This window comes from Falco peregrinus, chromosome 1 (assembly GCF_023634155.1).
Source record: "Falco peregrinus isolate bFalPer1 chromosome 1, bFalPer1.pri, whole genome shotgun sequence".
Taxonomy (NCBI): domain Eukaryota; kingdom Metazoa; phylum Chordata; class Aves; order Falconiformes; family Falconidae; genus Falco; species Falco peregrinus.
Window position 1 is genome coordinate 70,565,735 of NC_073721.1, and position 19,218 is coordinate 70,584,952.

At 36.7% G+C, this 19,218-nt stretch overlaps 1 protein-coding gene across 2 annotated transcripts in view; it reads right to left on the reverse strand.

Moving 5' to 3' along the window:
- Window positions 1–19,218, reverse strand: part of ARHGAP5 (Rho GTPase activating protein 5) — a 55,897-nt gene that overhangs the window by 28,897 nt on the left and 7,782 nt on the right. For both annotated transcript variants that reach the window (XM_055797716.1, XM_055797724.1), the window contains exon 3: window positions 10,161–14,059. In XM_055797716.1, the coding sequence (XP_055653691.1) occupies window positions 10,161–13,883 (3,723 nt within the window). In that variant the 5' untranslated portion in view covers window positions 13,884–14,059. The remainder of the gene's footprint in view (window positions 1–10,160; window positions 14,060–19,218) is intronic.

The following is a 19,218-nucleotide window of genomic DNA, read 5'->3' on the forward strand; positions in this document are numbered from 1 at the left end:
TAACCACCATCAAATTTGCTCAATCACTGCTTACTGACTACCTCAAATTTCAATTCAGTAAGGTACATATTTCATTATTATCTTGCCCACTGAGAATTAATGAGCTGAAGTTGGAGGGAAAGTGGAAACTACAGCCTAAAGAACATTTCTCCAACCATCACCCTACAGCACCTGTGGAACTTCTCCAACATTTGATAAAGAAACAACTCTGTTAATCAAAGCCTTTCAATAATATAATACACAGGTGAAACCTTTTATGTGGAATGTCTCTTTGTAAGACAATCAGCAGCAGAGTACCTGTGACCGGCCCCAGTAACAGAAGGGTAGCAAAAAAAAATATTGCGTATCTTTCAAATTTGGGATTTCTAGAAAAGGTTTGGCACTTACAACTTAGAAGGAAGGAATATTTACTAGAGCATTCTCCAAAACATTAGAAAGAAATTGTTTTCCAGCAATTCAATTCTCAAAGTTTTACGTTAACTGAAAATTTAAATTTAATGAAAATTTTACTTAAAAGTTTAGAAAAAAGCTTAGGATAAAACTTTAGGATAAACCTTCATGACTAAAGCAGACTATATCTGAAAGCATTCTTTTCAACTGTCAGCTCCTTGGGTCACTTTTATTCATCTTGACTAAGATATCTATGCTTCCACTAGTATATGCCTTCAGATTAGAAACAGCTTTTTCTTTTTCTTCTCTCCTACTCACTGCAACAGTCCCTGCTTTGATGTCCCAAGCACCCAACCTAGTTCATCAGCCATTTTCTCTTTAGTGGCAAAATTGTATTTATTTAGAGGCAACACCAGTTCAGATAAGCAGCAGCTGGAAGGGCCAAGCTGAAGCTAAAGAACCTGTAACACTCAGTGAAAACATCTTTGTCAAATGTTAAATGAAAATATCATTTTAGAGAGACATACATTAGAACAATGAAAAAGTGTTGTTTTTTTCCCCCAAGGTATTCAGTGCACATCCACACCATCTTAGAATAAATGGATCTACATTCAGACTGTGTATTTCAGACCCAGCAGATAATCAGAGACACACAGTCTTTTTCTAAGACAAGATATTAGCATAAAATAATTAAATATAAACAGATTTTGTTGGTGTGATTGGAAAGCAATCCAGTTAATAGAATAATAAACTAGGATTTTACAGAATTTTTATGACAATTATGATACTAATGGATATTATTACTGCATAGAATACCTGGACATAGTATGAAATACCAAATATGTCTGCAAAGCCAGAATAAATAATGTTTTCTTCTAATAGTTGTCCTGTGTTTACAAGAATGGTTGTAAGGAACTGACATATCAAGTATGACATACACTCAAAAAAGCAGAAAGGTTTCTTAGATGAGTTGTCTGCTGAAACAGTTTACTCTCCAATTTGGAAAGCAAGAATTTGTCTACAGAATTTAAAAAATAATAAAGAATAAAAGGATAAAGCAAAAAAACCAGACCCTGAAGTCCTTTTCAAACTGATCCAAATGTAAGGCAGGAGAAGAGGTGATCATTGCAGGGCTACCCCACAAGCGTGAAATTATGATTTCACATTGCAAAGTTACAATGATAATTTTATCAGTTATTTCCCGTTACATATTTTGTCTCCCTCCCATCCAATATTTATTTAAATACCTTACTCATGATTTCCCTTTCTTTTGGGGCATGTGAGTAGGCAAACTCTCCAGTGACAGTGCAAATCAAATCTTCCTGCAAATAATCCTATCTACACAATCTTCACCAAAAAAAACCAACCAACCAAACACCAAAACATCTGCAAATTAACAACAAAACTTTAAGGTATTAAAAAAACATCATGTTATTTCCTGATTTGAGACTTCCACACTTTCCTTAGTTGTAGACTTCTCAGGTAAAAAACTTGTTCTGAAAGTAAAGCCATGTCACTGTGCAAAAAGCCTGATCTCTGTCAAAAGATCAGCTGACTTTAGGAAAAAATACAAGTCTTATTTCTAATAAAAATAAGCTTAAGTGAAAGCTTTTTTTTCATCTGTGTTCCCCACCCTGAGAAAATAACAGCTTTTCTGATCCATCAGTCATAGCATTGAACTTTAAAATCTACTAGTCAACATAATGACCATCATATTTTTTTCTGGGTAAAATTAACTTTTAGAAGTTTTCTAATGAAACAATATCAAACAAAAACACTGTTAAACATTAAATTGTTCATTTAAACAACACCTGAAAAAAAGTGAATTATTTCTAAATTCCTAGATTTTGATGGAGAGATTATGAATTTGCCACCGGTATTTTCAGTTCAATAGTTCTGCCCAATAGACCCACTCCCCACAATACAGCAGTCCCCTAATACTGCATACAAAGAGCACTAACCTAGGCACAGTCCAAGACATTTTTGTATGCTTTTTATACATCATAATAAAAAAGGACTAATAGGCACCAAGTTATTGTTAGCTTATTCTAGAAAGGTTTTGTTAGCTTATCCTAGCAAAAAGCTCATTGTTTCATATACCACTGTTTCATGTTAGTAATTAAAATACAAGTCAAACACCATAAAGCTGAAATCCTTAGTTTTCATATAAATCTGTTGGTTTGGGGTTTTTTTAAGTAATTGATTGCTGCACTAATGTTGAGCTTTCCAGCATGGGTTTCACTACTTGTGAAAGTACTTGTCTTGCCAAAGACAACTTCTCTTCATACCCTAACAGAGGTCAACGCCAAACCTCCAGCTGATCCTTACATATTTTGGCAGGAAAGCATTTTATACTCTGAGAATCGCAAACTTGTCTTGAGTCACTGATACCAAAGGCATTTACCTGAAATATTGATTTAATTACAGTAGTTTGATCACTGAAATACATGTTGCAAAAGATTACCTGAAGTCCTCTCAATAAAAGACAAGGTAAACAAGAAAACATGTATTCTAACACAGCACAGTATACAATTCTTGATTTCAAAACTAGAAATGTTATTTTTAAAAAAGCATCAAACTGAAAATGTGGATTTGAGGCATACTCAAGATTAACCCTCTTGACTGTAGGTGCCAGGGAACTAGCTAGGCAGCACTCATTGTCTGTGAGTCTTGAGAGTACAATGCACTTAAATACAACCTTTCAAAATTAACTTAGAAAACTGAAAAACTGCCTAAACCTAGCTATCAACCCCCTTTATTGATGGACTGCTTACTCTAGCAAGTCCTCTCTGCTCAAGATGGGCTCCCTTCTTTCCCCCCCCCCCCACCTCCATCCCATCGGAACTACCACCATAATTTATCAAATGGGAAATTCAGCCATTTCTCTACCTCCCACACATTTCACTACTACTTTTAAAACAAAGAATATTTTCTGCCTGCTTCATTTGTAGTCAGCCCTAGGTCATAGAGGGCAAAGTCAATATTTTCAGGACTATTAAAATACTTCATAAAATGACACAGTATGAACAGCATTCATTTTATAGGCTCAATAAAGTATTTGTAATCTCTAATCCATGGCTAGCTCGTCAGAAACTATACAACATGAATAATGCAGAAGATGGTCCCTGACATGCTCTGTCTTTCTTCCCCTCCTGCCTTCTGCCATTTTTAGAGTTACAGCTTGTTATACTAAGTTTTAAACTATGGAGGCTCAAGAAGGCATATGGCTCCAAACATGCATTTTAAAAGTGTTAAATTTGAACAGATGAAACCTGAAAGTACAGATTTTGATATTTCCTATACTCCTCAGAAGAAAAAAAAAAAAATAATCACTGCACATTCCAGTCTGAAGTAGACAGTACTTTGCTAAATCAACCACTGAACTGACACTAGAACAGCTGAATAAAAATCTAAGTTGATCTCCCATTTCTCACATGTTTACCACAGTTTTATTAAAACTGAGATCAACACACACGGGCTATACAGCTCCTGACACTATTTCAGTAATAGCTGCAACACAAAATTTCATATAGTTTTGAAATTATAATGAGAGCAAACAAGTTTCAGCATAGAAAAATAGATGTCAAACCTGTACTACAACTATGGTGTTCTAAAACAAGTCAGTGTAAGACATGTGAAAAAATCCTTCTAGGTGCTAGTGGATTTTTCTTGCTAAAATACTGAGACAAGTTTTCAGGTTAATGTAAATTAAAAGGCATCTTACAATCATCTTGGTATAAAGGAAAATAGAAAGAATGTAATTCACAATCTTCTTTGGAAACAACAAATGTTTGCAAACAAGATTACAAGGCTTAATGTTTTAAAATACCGTTTTTCAGATTTAATTGAACACCAAAGGTGGAAACTCCAGTCACAACAACAACAACAAAAAAAAGTAACAACAAAAAAAAGTGATCAGACTTTGAATAATAAAATTATTGACTATTGGTCAACAAACAAAAATAGTGAAACTTTTTCAGATTTAATAACTTTTAACAATGGCATTATCACTGGTCAGTTAATTTACTATATTGTTTACAAGATCTCTGTAGTTACTACTTGTTTCAAAAGTACTCCAAATAATTTCTTCCACACAAATAAATGAAAGATACTCATACTAATCTTATTCATCCTTTTACAAAATGTTTTCCATAACAAGGCAAGAAGCCTGCAGAATTTATTTCAAGATGAGGCTCTGCCTTTCTCTTTGCAGAAATATATTCAGGATATTTGCATTTCTTTATATGCTGGGGAAGATAAAAACTAAATGAACTATATTTTATAAGAGGGGGAAAAAACACAGCGTAGACACTCAACATATCTCAAAGTGTTCACAAAGATAACAGCTCTAAATTAAATGGGTAATTTTTTAATACTCATCAATTCCATAGTAAAGATTAATAAGGTTATTATTTGTATCTGCATGGAATAGCTACAAGTTCCTGGATCAGGCAGGCTTCCTGCTATACAGGGAATTACTAAGACAAGGGTCAAAAATAACTTGCAATTATTATATATACAACAAAAGTAATAATAATAGAAGATCAATAATAATGGATAAATAATTTTAAAATATTTCCATGAAGCTTGTTTACACGACTAAAACATGGTGAGAACAACGAAAAGCCAAGGAGCACTGTGGTTTGTGCCTTGTATCAAGGCATAAACTGCATGACCGTTGCAGCTTTAGGGTTAATGCACACACATGAAGAGGATCCTCCTGTCTGAGGTGTAAGAAGACTTCCTCCAGCAGGATCCTTATCCTCTAGGAATGTTCACTGCCCTTTCATGTCCTGAAATTTTCTGCATTTTCTCTGATGTTCCATATCTCCAAACTCATCGAGTTAACTAAATCAAAAACTAAGGCTGCTGCTTTTAAAGAGTCTGGTGGGTATCAACACACAATGATGTCCTGTATTAGACCTTAATATTACAGCAATAAAGATTCTAATTGAGATAAGCATCTACCTGTAGTTGTGTAGCTCCCACCTGCAATTTTTGAAAAAAAGACATGGAGATGAATGAGCACACAGTTCAGCTGGAGAGGTCTAACTTTGTAAAGCAGAAACAACAGGGGTAAAGTTGCATGTGAACATAGTACTCTGTGCTTAGTTCTTCCAAGTTTGCACAACGGTAAGGAAACAATCAAACATAGAAAGCGTGTTGATACAGGGGAGACTTCACTCTGGAAAACACATTTAATCTGAGAGATACTTCGCATAGTAACAGCGGAAAGGACTGGACTAGGCGCTTTTTCATAAGAGAAACTTCTACAGAAAAAGTTCCGGGGGGGGGGGGGGGGGGGGGGGAAGAGCACATCATAGCTTAACAAATATTGGCACACAACATGCACAGTGTGCACAAACAACTCCACATAACTTGGTTAAAACGTCCTATGACTGAGGGCAGTCTGCTTTCTTTTTTCTCCTTCTCTCCAGTTTTCTTCATCTACTTCCCTACCAGAAAAAGTTTAACAATCCACTTGTTAACAGCACATGCAAGGCCATACAATAAATATTTCAGAACATTTAGAAACACGGTAATAACATGAAATAGGATACAGGTGGACACATCACAAGTTAGACTATGTTAGACAGATTCAACCTTCTTTGTTGGAAACATGTTCTTTTCTAGAGGCAAAGAAACTACAACAATCAGTTGGGTTTACCAATCTAGCCTTTAGGAAGGCATTTAATGGTGGCATATAGGAAACTACCACAACAGCTGGAGTAACAGAAACAAGATGATATTCAACAACAAAAAGGACAAAGTCATAGGCTAAGGGAAAAATCATGTACTGGAATGTCATATAGCACATACTATAATGTACATGTACTATAATACACATGTACTATAAACCACCTGTACTAGATGGCAGGAAGTCATTAGCTGCAAATTATCAAGGACAAGAATAGGCCAGTGGTTACTAAGTGACAATAACTGCAGCTACAAAAAAGTTTGGTGCAATCACACAGTTGTGTCAGTAATTTCTAGTACAGATCAATAAACATTAAGATTATGTAATGCACTGCTATGACATTCTTTGCAATATTATACACAGGTTCATCCATGTTCATTCAAAAACATAAGTTCAGAGGGAATTACAAAACCATTTTTAATCTTCTAAAACTTGGGTCAAGTAGCAGTCATATTCTCATTACCTCTTTGGAGGTCAGAGACATAACAACAGAAGAAAACATTTCAGGAGAAAGGTTACCACAAGGAAAGGTGAAAACTGGAAGCTGCTAGAAGATTCCTCACCAATACGGAGGAAACTGAAGTTCTGGATGAGTTTTACAGAACAGTGAGAATGAGGAATAGAAGTTTTCATAGGAATTATTTCTGTGATAACTGAAAACAGAGCACAAGGATGGTTTTTCCAGTTCTCACTACGAGTATACAGAAACAAGATCTGAGGAAACAAACATGGTGTTACGGACAACAACAGTGGGCAAATAATTCAGACCAAAGCACATTTACTGAACTGATCTCAGTTTTAGATTGTTTAATTTCCTCTGGTAGTAAGCAATGTTAAAGGCCCTTGCAAGTAACATTACCTGCTCACCACAGATTTGTCATGGCTATACTATCCACAGTAAAACATCTGAATTTATGCTTCTGAATAGCAACAAGTAGCACAATTCTGACTATTCACTTCTGCTTTTAATAACATGTATCACAACAGATTTTTTAGAAGTTTGGTACATGTGTTAGCAGATCAGTCAAACTATGGCTCCTAATTTCAAGGCTGTAAAAAGGAACTCTTATTTTTCCTATTCTGTAGTTCACCAAAACTCCATTCCTCCTTCCTACCCACCCAGCTCTTGCATTCTTCCCTTCAATTTCTACCTGAATCCTATGACTGTATCTGTCCTAGTGCCCATACCTTTATATGATTTCATCTAGTAAGTTGGGAGACTGGAACCTGAAAGCATCAGGACAGAATAAGCACCCTTCAGCAAGGTCATGTCTCTTTCTCAAAACACATTATCTGTAAACGTTTTCTTATTCTGGCCCTGACTTTAAAACATTTTCCAGAACCTCCAAGACGAAAGTAAATAGCACTTTAAGAAACTTTCATTGTGTGTAACTTTAAAAGTAATTGGGGGGGGGGGGGGGGGGAGAAAGCCAAACCCAAATAATCCAAAACAAATCAATGCCCCCCAACGTGATTTTTTAAAAAAATTCTAAATGTAAAAATTTGCATAGGCAAATTATGTCTTCAAATGAAATTTGCTTTGTGTAACTGAAAAAACGTGCAAAGCCCATAAATGACTGCATAGGAGCTTTCTGCAATACTGTACAAGAAACTCACCCAGCACATGGGATCTCAAAACCCTCAAATCAACAAAGAGGAAAGGAGTATCAAGAATGTTACATATCCTATTCGGGCTTTAAAAAGCAACAGCATACTACGAAGCTGATTTAAAAAAAAAATCATTAAAAAACAAATCAAGTCATAATCTTTGACAGAGACAGTGAGGACCTCTGACTTCAAAAGTTGAGTTTTTCCAAACAAATTCATTTTGTTTGTAAGATTTCTATATTTCAGAATCACTGTAATTATACCAAGAGTAGCTACATGTGCATCTGATGTTCCCTTTACATACAACTGAACAATTTAGAAAAAGTATCAGTAAGAGCTTTAAGAAATATTCAGAAAGGACTACAAATGTTTTACTTATCTCTTTCACATTCAGGGGGTCAAATTTCTCAAAAAAACCAGCAAGTAATCTGTAAACAGTGGGGCACTAACATCCCTCACATAGACTAAAAAACACTGAACAAGGAAAACACAATATGAATAAGTTTTGAGGTTTTGCAATTAAAGACTGCTAGCTGCTCATCTAAAAGAACACAGGAAAACACAGTGAATAAGTTCCAAAACTAGTAAAACTGCATCTCTCTTGGAAAAGAAAAAAATAATCAACAGTTAAACACCAAAAGGAGTATATTACGGACTAGAATGACTCATCACAAAACTGGAACTACGCTCACTTCAACATAATGAAATTCAACACACATAGAAGTCACTACTTATCAAACATTAAGTACTCATATTTTGAATGCTTGCAAACATTTTAGCTATCAAGTTAAATTTGCTTTCTCCATCATCACTTCTACTATTAAAAGTTTTCTCTGACTAATTTCAAAGTATCAGCCCTGGACCACAACTTGCAAGTAAAGAACAGTATAAAAAACCAACACAACACCACCAAGAGGTATGTTAAAGAAAATTTGAAACAGCTTTTTGTACTCTTCAAGAGTCTTAACCACTATAAAAATTCAAATAGCCTGAAACTTCCAAGTCAGGCTGCCTCTCAACAGGCCAAAGCCAAAAGTGGAGGCTTTGGATATCAGGGGGTTTCCTGACACAATGCCAGGAATAAAAGACTCCACTATACCAAGTCTACACAGTTTAAGTGTAAATATCCAACTCGGAGGAACTTTCTGTCAACTTAACACAGCTGAAACAGTAGGATTATGAATACTACATTTCAATTTCTATGTGGCAAGATTATTCCAATCAAAAGCATATAAATTACTGTTTTAAAAAACATTTAACTTTCCCAAAAAGAATAACTTCAAAGTATTTTTAACCATATGATTATATACCCACAAGACATCATTATCTATGCTTATGAGTAAGCCTTAAGAAAATTTAGTGCCCTTGAAATCAGCCATGTGTAATTCAAATCACAGCTGCATACTAGGAAATGCAATTCAGAATTTAATCCATTACTAAAATTTAACTACGCTCTACTTGAACAAAACTTATTTCTAAATGCTACTCAAGTACCGTCAGACTTAAGCTAAAAGGGACATTTTTAAAATGCTATGAAAGATCATATTAAAAAGGTTGACTTATTTTGAGACAAGAAAGAAAATATCTACCTAACCAGGAATGCTTCTGATTTAATATTAAACAAAACCTATACGCAAGACAATGATTATAGTTTAAATTTTAATTTTAGGGTAGAAAAGTGTATACATCTAGAATCTACACCACAACACTACCTTGACATAATTTTTTTTTAAAACAGTAGATCAAAAAAATAAGTAACTATCAAGCATAAAGATCAAAATAAAATGCAGACATTTTTCAAGTAGAATGTCACATTATTATTTAGAGACCCACACTGGGCAGGCGTTTTGTTCCCTTCTATTTTGTAATAGAGAATTGTACAGGTAGCACAGCTTTCAACTTGATTACTTGCTTGCTCACACTAGGAAAATGCAGCAGTCAGTAAAACCACTATACAGTTTCCTTTTCATGCTCTTGTTTTAGAGTTTCAGGTAGACAACTGAGAATTAAAAAGAAACCACCCCTTTCATTCACCAGCCCTAAACTTCATTCCAACAGCCAGAACTGCAAGAACTGAAAGAACCAGTTCTACCCAAGAACTCATAAAGGAGCTTTTTTAAAATTAAAAATAATAATAATAATGTTATGATTAACAAAAAAAAGGCTCTGTGGAACAAATTCTGTCTCCACTCTACTCATATGGAAGGGAGACTGCATACCTACATAGAGAGGTGAAAAGAACTGAAACTTACTGAACAGCTGATTAGATACACAAACCATCTCATTCCCTCAGCTTTGCCAGTTCTGAGCAAGTTAAGTGGAAAATTGGACAAAAATCAAACACTGCTACATCAAAATTTTAAAGCACCCATTTCAAAATAGGATGCAACTCCTGCATATTTTGATTCTTCCCTTCTTACAATGCACCAGAAGTTGTAAATAAAATTTAAATCAATTGACTTACTTTCTTATCTTCTTTTACTTTGTGGGTTTTCTTTTTCATTTTTTTATCATCCAATTCTTGATCCGACGTAATAGCAGGGTTATCTATGCCACCCTTCCATGTTTCAACAGGTGAAAGAAGTGGATCTTCTTCACTTCCACGATGTCTTCCTTTTCTTTTAGTTTTAGAGGTGGTGAAAGCCTCATCATCACTCGCATCCGAATGTGTTCTCCTATAGTAAGATTTAGCTTTGCTGAACAGAGTCTTGGATTTATATTTGTATTTTGATGGCCTTCTTTCCCCATGACTTTTGGATATTCTATCAGAAAACCCATTTTCTTCCTCACTTTGGGTATTTATAACAATTGAGTTTCGAACTTTAATAATACGATTCTGACTATCATCTGGAACCGCATAGATATCATCTGCAAAGCCTTTATGTTTGAAAATAGTGTCAATAGGTTCAGCATAGTTATCAGACTGGTCTATATCTTCTGGTGGTACCGGAGGCACTCGAGAAGGTTGTTTCCTGGGATTTTTGCCAATACCTGCCTCAATTGTTTTCAGGAGGTTAGGATCCAGTTTTTTCACATTTGTTCTTGGAACAAGTGGTTTCGGTTTTATTGGAGGAGGCACTTTATGGTTGCGTTCATGGTCATGACAATTGAGCGGTGTACTGTGAATAGGATACTCGTTTCCTTCCAAATCCAGTCGGTACTTTGAACGGTCACTAGGTGCTGGGAGTAACCTTACGTCATCACCAATTGGACTGTAAGGTGGTGGTCCTTCAGTATCATCCTCTGAATCTGGATAATTATAGTCAAGGGAACTTCCTCTGGGAGATCTTGGAAAAACATCTTCACTTGTATGTGTTGTTTCCCTTGTGCTGTCTGACATGTAAGAACTTTCAATCATGTTTTTCTTCTCCAATACATCACTGAAGAACAATGTGAAAACTTCGGTTTGACGATGATACTGAGATAATGAATATAAAGCTGTAAACTTAGCAGTAATCTCTGTTGCTATGTGTTCCCCTTCAGTCATAAGTTCCTTGATTGCTTCATTCTCAAAGAAGTCTGCCTGGCTATCAGTAACAGCCACTAACTGGACAGGAATCGTATCCTGAACTTCAGAAAGAAATGCTCGAAGCATTCCCATGGACGCCTTCCGCTTCGCAGAATAAACCAGTATATATCCATGAACAAGTTCATCTTTCCTTACCCCAATTGAAGAATGGTATGATAATATAGTTATCTGTATTCGACGCCTCTTTTCACCTATTATTTTATCAAGCATCAAAGAATTATTCTGGCCAGCCTGAGCAGCACTACAGGAGTGAGAGTCAAGGAAGGGTGAAAGAATAAGATCCACACTAAACGGATCACCACACATGGCACACATGACAATTCTTAAGTCAGCTTCTGACAGATCTTTAATGGTAGGAACTGGACTTACAACATCAAAGTTGTGTTTAACTGCTTCTAGTACTCCCCTCAGAGCTTGTTTTATTTGGGTCTCATTAAATTTGCGTGGATATGTACCAGCAGGTACATCTACAAAGGGACACTGTAATTTGTTGGCCAATTGCTGTCCCTGATGTCTCAGTATAGGCAGATTCTTGCTAACACTGTCCCTCTGGTTCGCCAGTATTAACGTAAATGGAAGATTAGCCATATACTTGTCTCTCCTTATCTGAGATGCTTCAGCCCTTATTTTTGCAATGCACTCCCCAATATAATTCAGCGATTCAATAGAGTTAAACACACAAAAACAACCATGTGGTTTGAAGGTTGAGGTCCACAACTGAGTCAACAGGTATGGGGATTTTGCATCAACTGGCCTAAGATCTAGTTCATATATTTTTCCATCTAATGCATATTCATCATCAGTGGACTGTGTCCGAATTTCATTTGCCAATTCTTGTGCAAGGCCATCTTTGCCCAAAATGAAAAGATTGACTTTATCAATGTTGGCACTATCATGGTATAAATTTGAGCGGCCATGGTCTAGTTGCAGAAGACTGTTGGCAAGTAACTGCTCTACTTTAATGTCTGTGCAATTTTGGCCACTAAGACAAGTTTCTTTAGTTGGGTGATAAACAAACCCTATGTGTTTAAGCAGAAGAGATTCTCTGTCAGGTGCAAGTTTCTGTAAAGCTTTGTATCTAGGTTCTTCACTCAGAACAGCGTGAATTTCACTCATTTTATCTGAACTTGGTGTTGCATTAAGATCCAGGTCATAAAACAGCTCTGAATGTTCAAAAAGCATTTCCTGAAACTCCTCTTTGGCTTTTTCAACAATCTCCCTCTGATGCCTACCATACACTTCCTTACTATCTGCATCAGTGATGTATTTGAATGCTTCGTCCTCCACCACAAAACATATAACTTCTTCCCATGGCTGTCCAGGTGAAATGAACTGGATTTTCTCAAGAGTTTTTTTGAATTTCTCCTTCATTTCAACCCTCCTTTTTTCAGATATAAGATGCTGCACATGGTTTTGATAAACTTTTTCTGCCTCTAGCGTAGTAAGAAGGTCAAATGGAATTCTTCTGTCATTCACTTTATCTATATGGTCAGTTTCATCCCAGGGTGTTTTTTCAAGCACTACAAAACAGGACTGGAAGTCGGGCCTTTTCTCCATTAACTTCAAGGCTTCTGACCAGCTCAAGTGTTCAATCTCATCAAGATTTGACAGAAGAGTATTAAGAGCTCTTGGCAATGCATTAATGTATTCTTCTTTTCTTTTTCGAATATGTTCCTGTTTAAGCTGCTCTATGTGTTTTGAAAATGTATTTTTGGCCTTTTTTGTTCCTTCCAAATTTATGTACTCTTCATAATCAGGGTGGTTTTTCAGTTTATTACTAACAGTTTTCCAAGTTGCATGATAGTCTCTCACAGTTTGGACAAGTTTTTCAAACTTGTCTGTTGCTGTAACAACTAGCTGTCTTTGAGTTTTATAGGCATCCAGATAGGGGATTATTTTAGGTTTACCACGAGTTTTATCCATCATTTGTACCAGTGCAGTAAAACATGTTTCAACATTGACATTGAATCTCGCTGATGTTTCCACTACCACAAGGTTCTTCTTATTTGAAGCAAAGGCCTGAACCTCTCGCAAATAATGATCCACACATTCATCACATTTTGTTGCTGCTATTATTATGGGTTTTTTAGATTTTGAGAGCTGTATATAGAGGTTATTCACAAATTTAAGTTGATCATCAAACTTCCTATTACATCCTTGGCTTACGTCAATGCACAATAAAAACCCATCTATGCTTAGTTTCCCTTCAGGCATTTGTTTTTGCTCAAAGTCTTGCTCCAAGCCTAGCTGATCTGTGCAAATGTACATTAGTTTTTCTGCTGACTGCAGTTTGGAGGCAGCTGCACGTTTTATATATGGTTGTAAATTCGTACTCCGATGAGGCAAGAAAGTCTGATCATCAATGAACTCAGTCTGTTCAATCACGTGAATCCTGCACTCAATTCCATCCTCACCGCTTTGTGTTACGTCACCCCAGTACAAAAAGTGATCATTGTTAACAACTCTTCCTCCAAAGTCAATTGTGCTAAGCACAGAGGTATGCTCAGGATAATATTCATCTGCTTTTGAACGAACGAATCTATTGCACAAACATGACTTTCCAACTCCACAATTACCTTTATCCTTTTCAGTTCCAGACAGTCCAACAACACTAACAGCATAAGATGGGGGGCGTGGCTCTTTGTTTTTTGCCATCATAACTTTTCTCTCATCCTTTTGCAATTATCAAGGTAACTGTATGTGGTTTTCATTCTGGAAAGGTTCCTACAAATTTAAGTTGTATATCCAGGGCTTCAGAAAGAGCTTTCAGTTGTTCCTACTTCAGCTTGTCATTGAGAGAAGCTCAGATAACCAGGATGAGGAGGATCATCTTCCTAAAGAAAACAAAAAGGAGAAAAAATTTAAAGTTTGCAGGTACTTCTTTCTGATATTCATGAGAGAAAAGAGTTTTTTTAAAGCATTTTGCTTGCTCACCCTGAAATTGTTTTCTGTGTACATGAAAATTTTACAGCTATTTTAAATGAGGTCTTAAACCCGTTATTAATTCATGTTAATGCTATTTATGTTTTAAAATAAACAGTTTCTAGGTACAGTTTAGTAACAGTTAATCACATATTTTGATAGGTGATCATCATACTTCTAAAAAAACAAAACAAACTAAAAACACCACACTCAAAATCCCAAATTACCATTTTCCTTTACAGCTTACAGGTAACTAGGCAGTAGCATTTTCCACAATAAATACAACAGAAAAACTAAACCAAACCCAATATTCACATACACATACATCTATTCAGTCTCATATTCCCACTAGATAGCCTGCTTACCTACATGAACAACACTCCTTTTCTGTGCATTTCTACGTTTGGTTTTAGGTTTCAAAAAAAGAAGCTGTAAAACCAGGAAGCTGGCAATGTGGCTCAGCCACTACCTATCTGCACAAGTGAACTACTTCACTTGTATACTAACAGTAAACTGCTTTTAAGAAGTTTCTAACCTGAATTCTACAGAAAAATACAAATATTGCCATACGGATACTAGACATAGAAAAATGAGACTTATTTCGGAGATTTTAAGATTACAAATGTAGTATTACTCCTTCTATCTTTAACAAAAGACAAAAACAAACTTTTTAACAACCATAAACAAAAACTGTATCTACACTCAAACTTCCACAGAATTATTACAAGGTTCCAGTGGCTTTACTGAACCTGTTGTCAAGCGTAACGACTACGACTAACACTCAGTTAATAATCAGAAGACTTTGCCTACACACATACTGCAAATGGAAAGGATATTAACTGATTTAGAAACAATTACATTATAAGGAAAACATAAAAAATTAAATGGCTGGGCCTTGCAGGCTGCAATCAGTGGTGTGAAATCTAGTTGGAGGCTACTAATCAGGGTTGTGCTCTAGAGGGCAACACTGGGATCAACACTGTTCAACGTCTTCATTAATGAGTTGGATGACGGGACAGAGTGTGCCCTCTGTATATCTGCTAATGACAGAACTGGGAGGATTGGCTGATACACCGAAGAGTCATGCTGCCTTTCAGGGAGACCTCAACAGGCTGAAGACATGGGCTGATGGAAACCTCGTGCACTGCAATGTCCTGCAGCCAGGGAGAAATAATACATGTACCAGCATATACTGGGAACCAACTGGTTGGAAAGCAGTTTTACAGAAAAAGACCTGGGGATCCCAGTGGGCAGCAAGCTAAACATGAGCCAGCAATGCACACTTGTGGCAAACAAGGCTAACTGTACCCTGGGCAGCATTAGACAAAGTATTACCAGCAGGTCAAGGTGGGTGAACCTTCCCCTCTACACAGCACTGGTGAAGCCACACCGGATGTACTGTAGAACTGGACACAGTGTAAAATAAAAGAGATACAGAGCTACCAGACAGGGTCCAGCAAAGGGTCACTAAACTGATTAATGGACTGAAGCATCTCTCATATAAGGAAAGGCTGGCAGAGCTGGGACTGTTTAGCCAGGAGAAGAAAAGGCTTGGGGGGCGGGGATCCCATCAGTGTGCACAAATATTTGGAGAAAACGCACAAAGACGACAGAGCCAGACTCTTTTCAGAGGTGCCCAGTGCCAGAACAAGAGGCAACGGGCACAGACGGAAACACAGGAGGTGCCATATGAACATCAGGAAACACTTTTATATTCTGAGGGTGACTGAGCACTGGCACAGGTTACCCAGACAGCATGGTCCTCAGCAGCCTGCTCTAGGTGACCCTGCTTGAGCCAGAAGGTTGGACAAGATGACCTTCAGAGGTCACTTCCAACCTACACTGTTCTATAATTTCGTGAAAACATTCTAATAAAAAATACTTCTCATTTTCTTAGAAAAAAAGACAGCTATAACATAGCCCTATAAATGAAAGGTACAGACTACTGTACTTAATGTATTTGGGTTTACACTTGTGGAGTAAAAAAGTAACAACATAAATGTATGTAAACAAACCTGTAAACGGCTGTCCTGGTTTCAGCTGGGATAGTTAATTTTCTTCTTAGTAGCTGGTGCAGTGCTGTGTTTTGGATTTGGTGTGAGAACAATGTTGATAGGACACTGATGTTTTTAGTTGTTGCTAAGTAGTGTTTATACTAAATCAAGGACTTCTCAGTTTCTCAGGCCCTGCAGTGAGAGGGCTGGAGGGGCATGGGAAACTGGGAGGGGACGCAGCCAGGGCAGCTGACCCAAACTAGCCAAAGGGATATTCCATACCATATGACATCATGCTGAGCACATAAGCTGGGGGAAGAACAAGGAAGCAGGGGACACCCGGCATTATGGCGTTTGTCTCCCCGAGTAACTGTTAGGCGTGCTGGAGCCCTGCTTCCCTAGGGATGGCCAAACACCTGCCTGCCTGTGGGAAGTGGTGAATGAATTCCTTGTTTTGCTTTGCTTGCATGAGTGGCTTTTGCTTTACCTATTAAACTGTTCTTATCTCAACCTTTGAGTTTCACATTCCTTTCCGATTCTCTTCCCCATCCCTCTGGGTGAGGGGGGAGTGAGCAAGCGGCTGCGTGGTGCTTGGTTGCCGGCCAGGGTTAAACCACGACTATAGCCCTTATACAAAGGAAAGGGCATAACAAGCATTCATACTGAATTTATAATATCCATATTTCACCATTATTTATTATGTATTTTTTCATTCTTAGCAACAATTTATTGAGAAGGGTACTGTAGTACCTTCCTTTTGTTTAAAAAGAAATAAATAGTGTAGAAACTGTCACCCAAAAAGCTCTCAAAATCTGCTTTAATACTTGTAAAACTAATTCACAACTGCTAAAATATATCTGAGTTTGAAGACATGCAGCAGTAAAAGTAGTATTTTGTCATGGTTTAACCCCAACCAGCAACCAAGCACCACGCAGCCGCCTGCTCACTCCTCCCTCACCCAGAGGGATGGGGAAGAGAATCGGAAAGGAATGTAAAACTCAAGGGTTCAGATAAGAACAATTTAATAGGTAAAGCAAAAGCCACACATGTAAGCAAAGCAAAGCAAAGAATTCATTCACCACTTCCCACGGGCAGGCAGGTGTTCGGCCACCTCCAGGGAAGCAGCACTCCAGCATGTGTAATGGTTACTTGGGAAAACAAAACACCATAATGCCGGATGTCCCCTGCTTCCTTGTTCTTCCCCCGGTTTATGTGCTCAGCATGATGCCATACGGTATGGCATACCCCTTTGGCTAGTTTGGATCAGCTGCCCTGGCTGTGTCCCCTCCCAGTTTCCCATGCCCCTCCAGCCTTCTCACTGGCAGGGCCCGAGAAACCAGAAAGTCCTTGACTTAGTATAAACATCACCCAGCAACAACTAAAAACATCAGCGTCCTATCAACATTGTTCTCACATCAGAGCCAAAAGACAGCACTGTACTACCTATAAAGAAGAAAACTATCCCAACTGAAACCAGGACATATTTGTATCATGACAAGTTGCAACACAAGATAAAAATATTGAAACCTTTAATACCTTGTATAGAATCAGTGCCTGGTCAACAGAGCTTTCCAACTTACTAACATCTAGAAATTGTACCTATCTAACAGTATTTGTAATGAAATTAATTGACCAACGTATAAAATAAAATATATTTTTTATATATATACATAAAACCAGCTTTCAGTTACAGAAATCATAGTCAAGGAAAGTATCTTCTTTTACAAGTTTCAACTTCATTACAAAATGACGAGGAAAGTAAACTCATTCTAGTTTCGGTACTTCAGATTTTTTGTATTACAAAAATGGAAATGTTTATGCCATGTTTTAGGAATTATTTTCTTTTTTTGTTTAAATCAGTTTACTCAATGACACATTCAGAAAAAGAATTTGTATTTTAAATTTTGGTTTTTACTCTTTCCACTGTTCTTTACATCCTTAAAACACAGATTTTAGAGGTAACAGAAAATGGTTCTGGGAATAAAAAATACATGGCGAAAGTAAATTCTTCATGAACAGCATTTATATTACTACAAATAAACCTGGTATTTTCTTTCTGAAGCAAAGCTTATCACAGTAGCATCATTCAAACCATTAGAATGAGAAGTTTAGTCAGCACTTCCACTATAAAATGTTTTGTTTGCCACAGCACAATACAGATTTGGTGTGGACTAAACCAGAACACAAAAATCTTCATCCATGGGATTATTTCATTAATCAGGAAGACAGTATCAATTTGCAACTGGTTTATAAGAAAGAATCAATACTTTCAGATACTCTACATCCTCACTTAACAAAGGTTCATCCTCCTCAAGCAATAAATGTTTGTCAAATCGATACATTTGTAAGTAAGTACAAAGAGAAAGGTGAAATGGGACACCGACACAGGGAAAACACACACATTAGTCTCTCACAAAATTTCTGACATGGAAGAATTTCACCCATAGAGGCAGTTGAATTACTGAAGATATTTAAAACCAGTGTGGTTTTCTTTCCATTCCTTATACAGTTTCTACTGTGCACTGATTGTACAAAGCAAAGTCACAGAATGAAATCTATGTTAAGTAATAAACCTGGTAGAAACCTGAAGTTATAATGGCTACACATTTAATATGCAATCATTATCAAATTGCTCCCTAAATGGAAGATTCTTCTTTTCAGTATACCACTAATTTAAAAGTACTTTATAGTTTTATACTGTTTTAAAACATACACTACACACTGGAAATTCATGGTAAAGTAAGTTCAATTATCTTACTTCAATCTGCCTAATTCCATTATAACAAATTGAAAACACTACAATTCATTGCCCCCCCCATCTTTGTTACAGATTCAAAGGAAGAGTTGTTTGATTTCCCCAACTAATTTCAATCTTTGAATTGAAAATAGAGCATTTCTATATTTAAATAGAAAATTTCTGAAGAACTACAGAAGACACAATATATGACATCACCGCAGGAAGAATCTCTGACCTTCTACAGTCACACCATAGGACCTTGTCTCTACAGGCTCTTAGATTTCCAGATTTAGTTATAAAGAAAATAAGGTGTATCATATTGTACTTTCTTACTCACTTC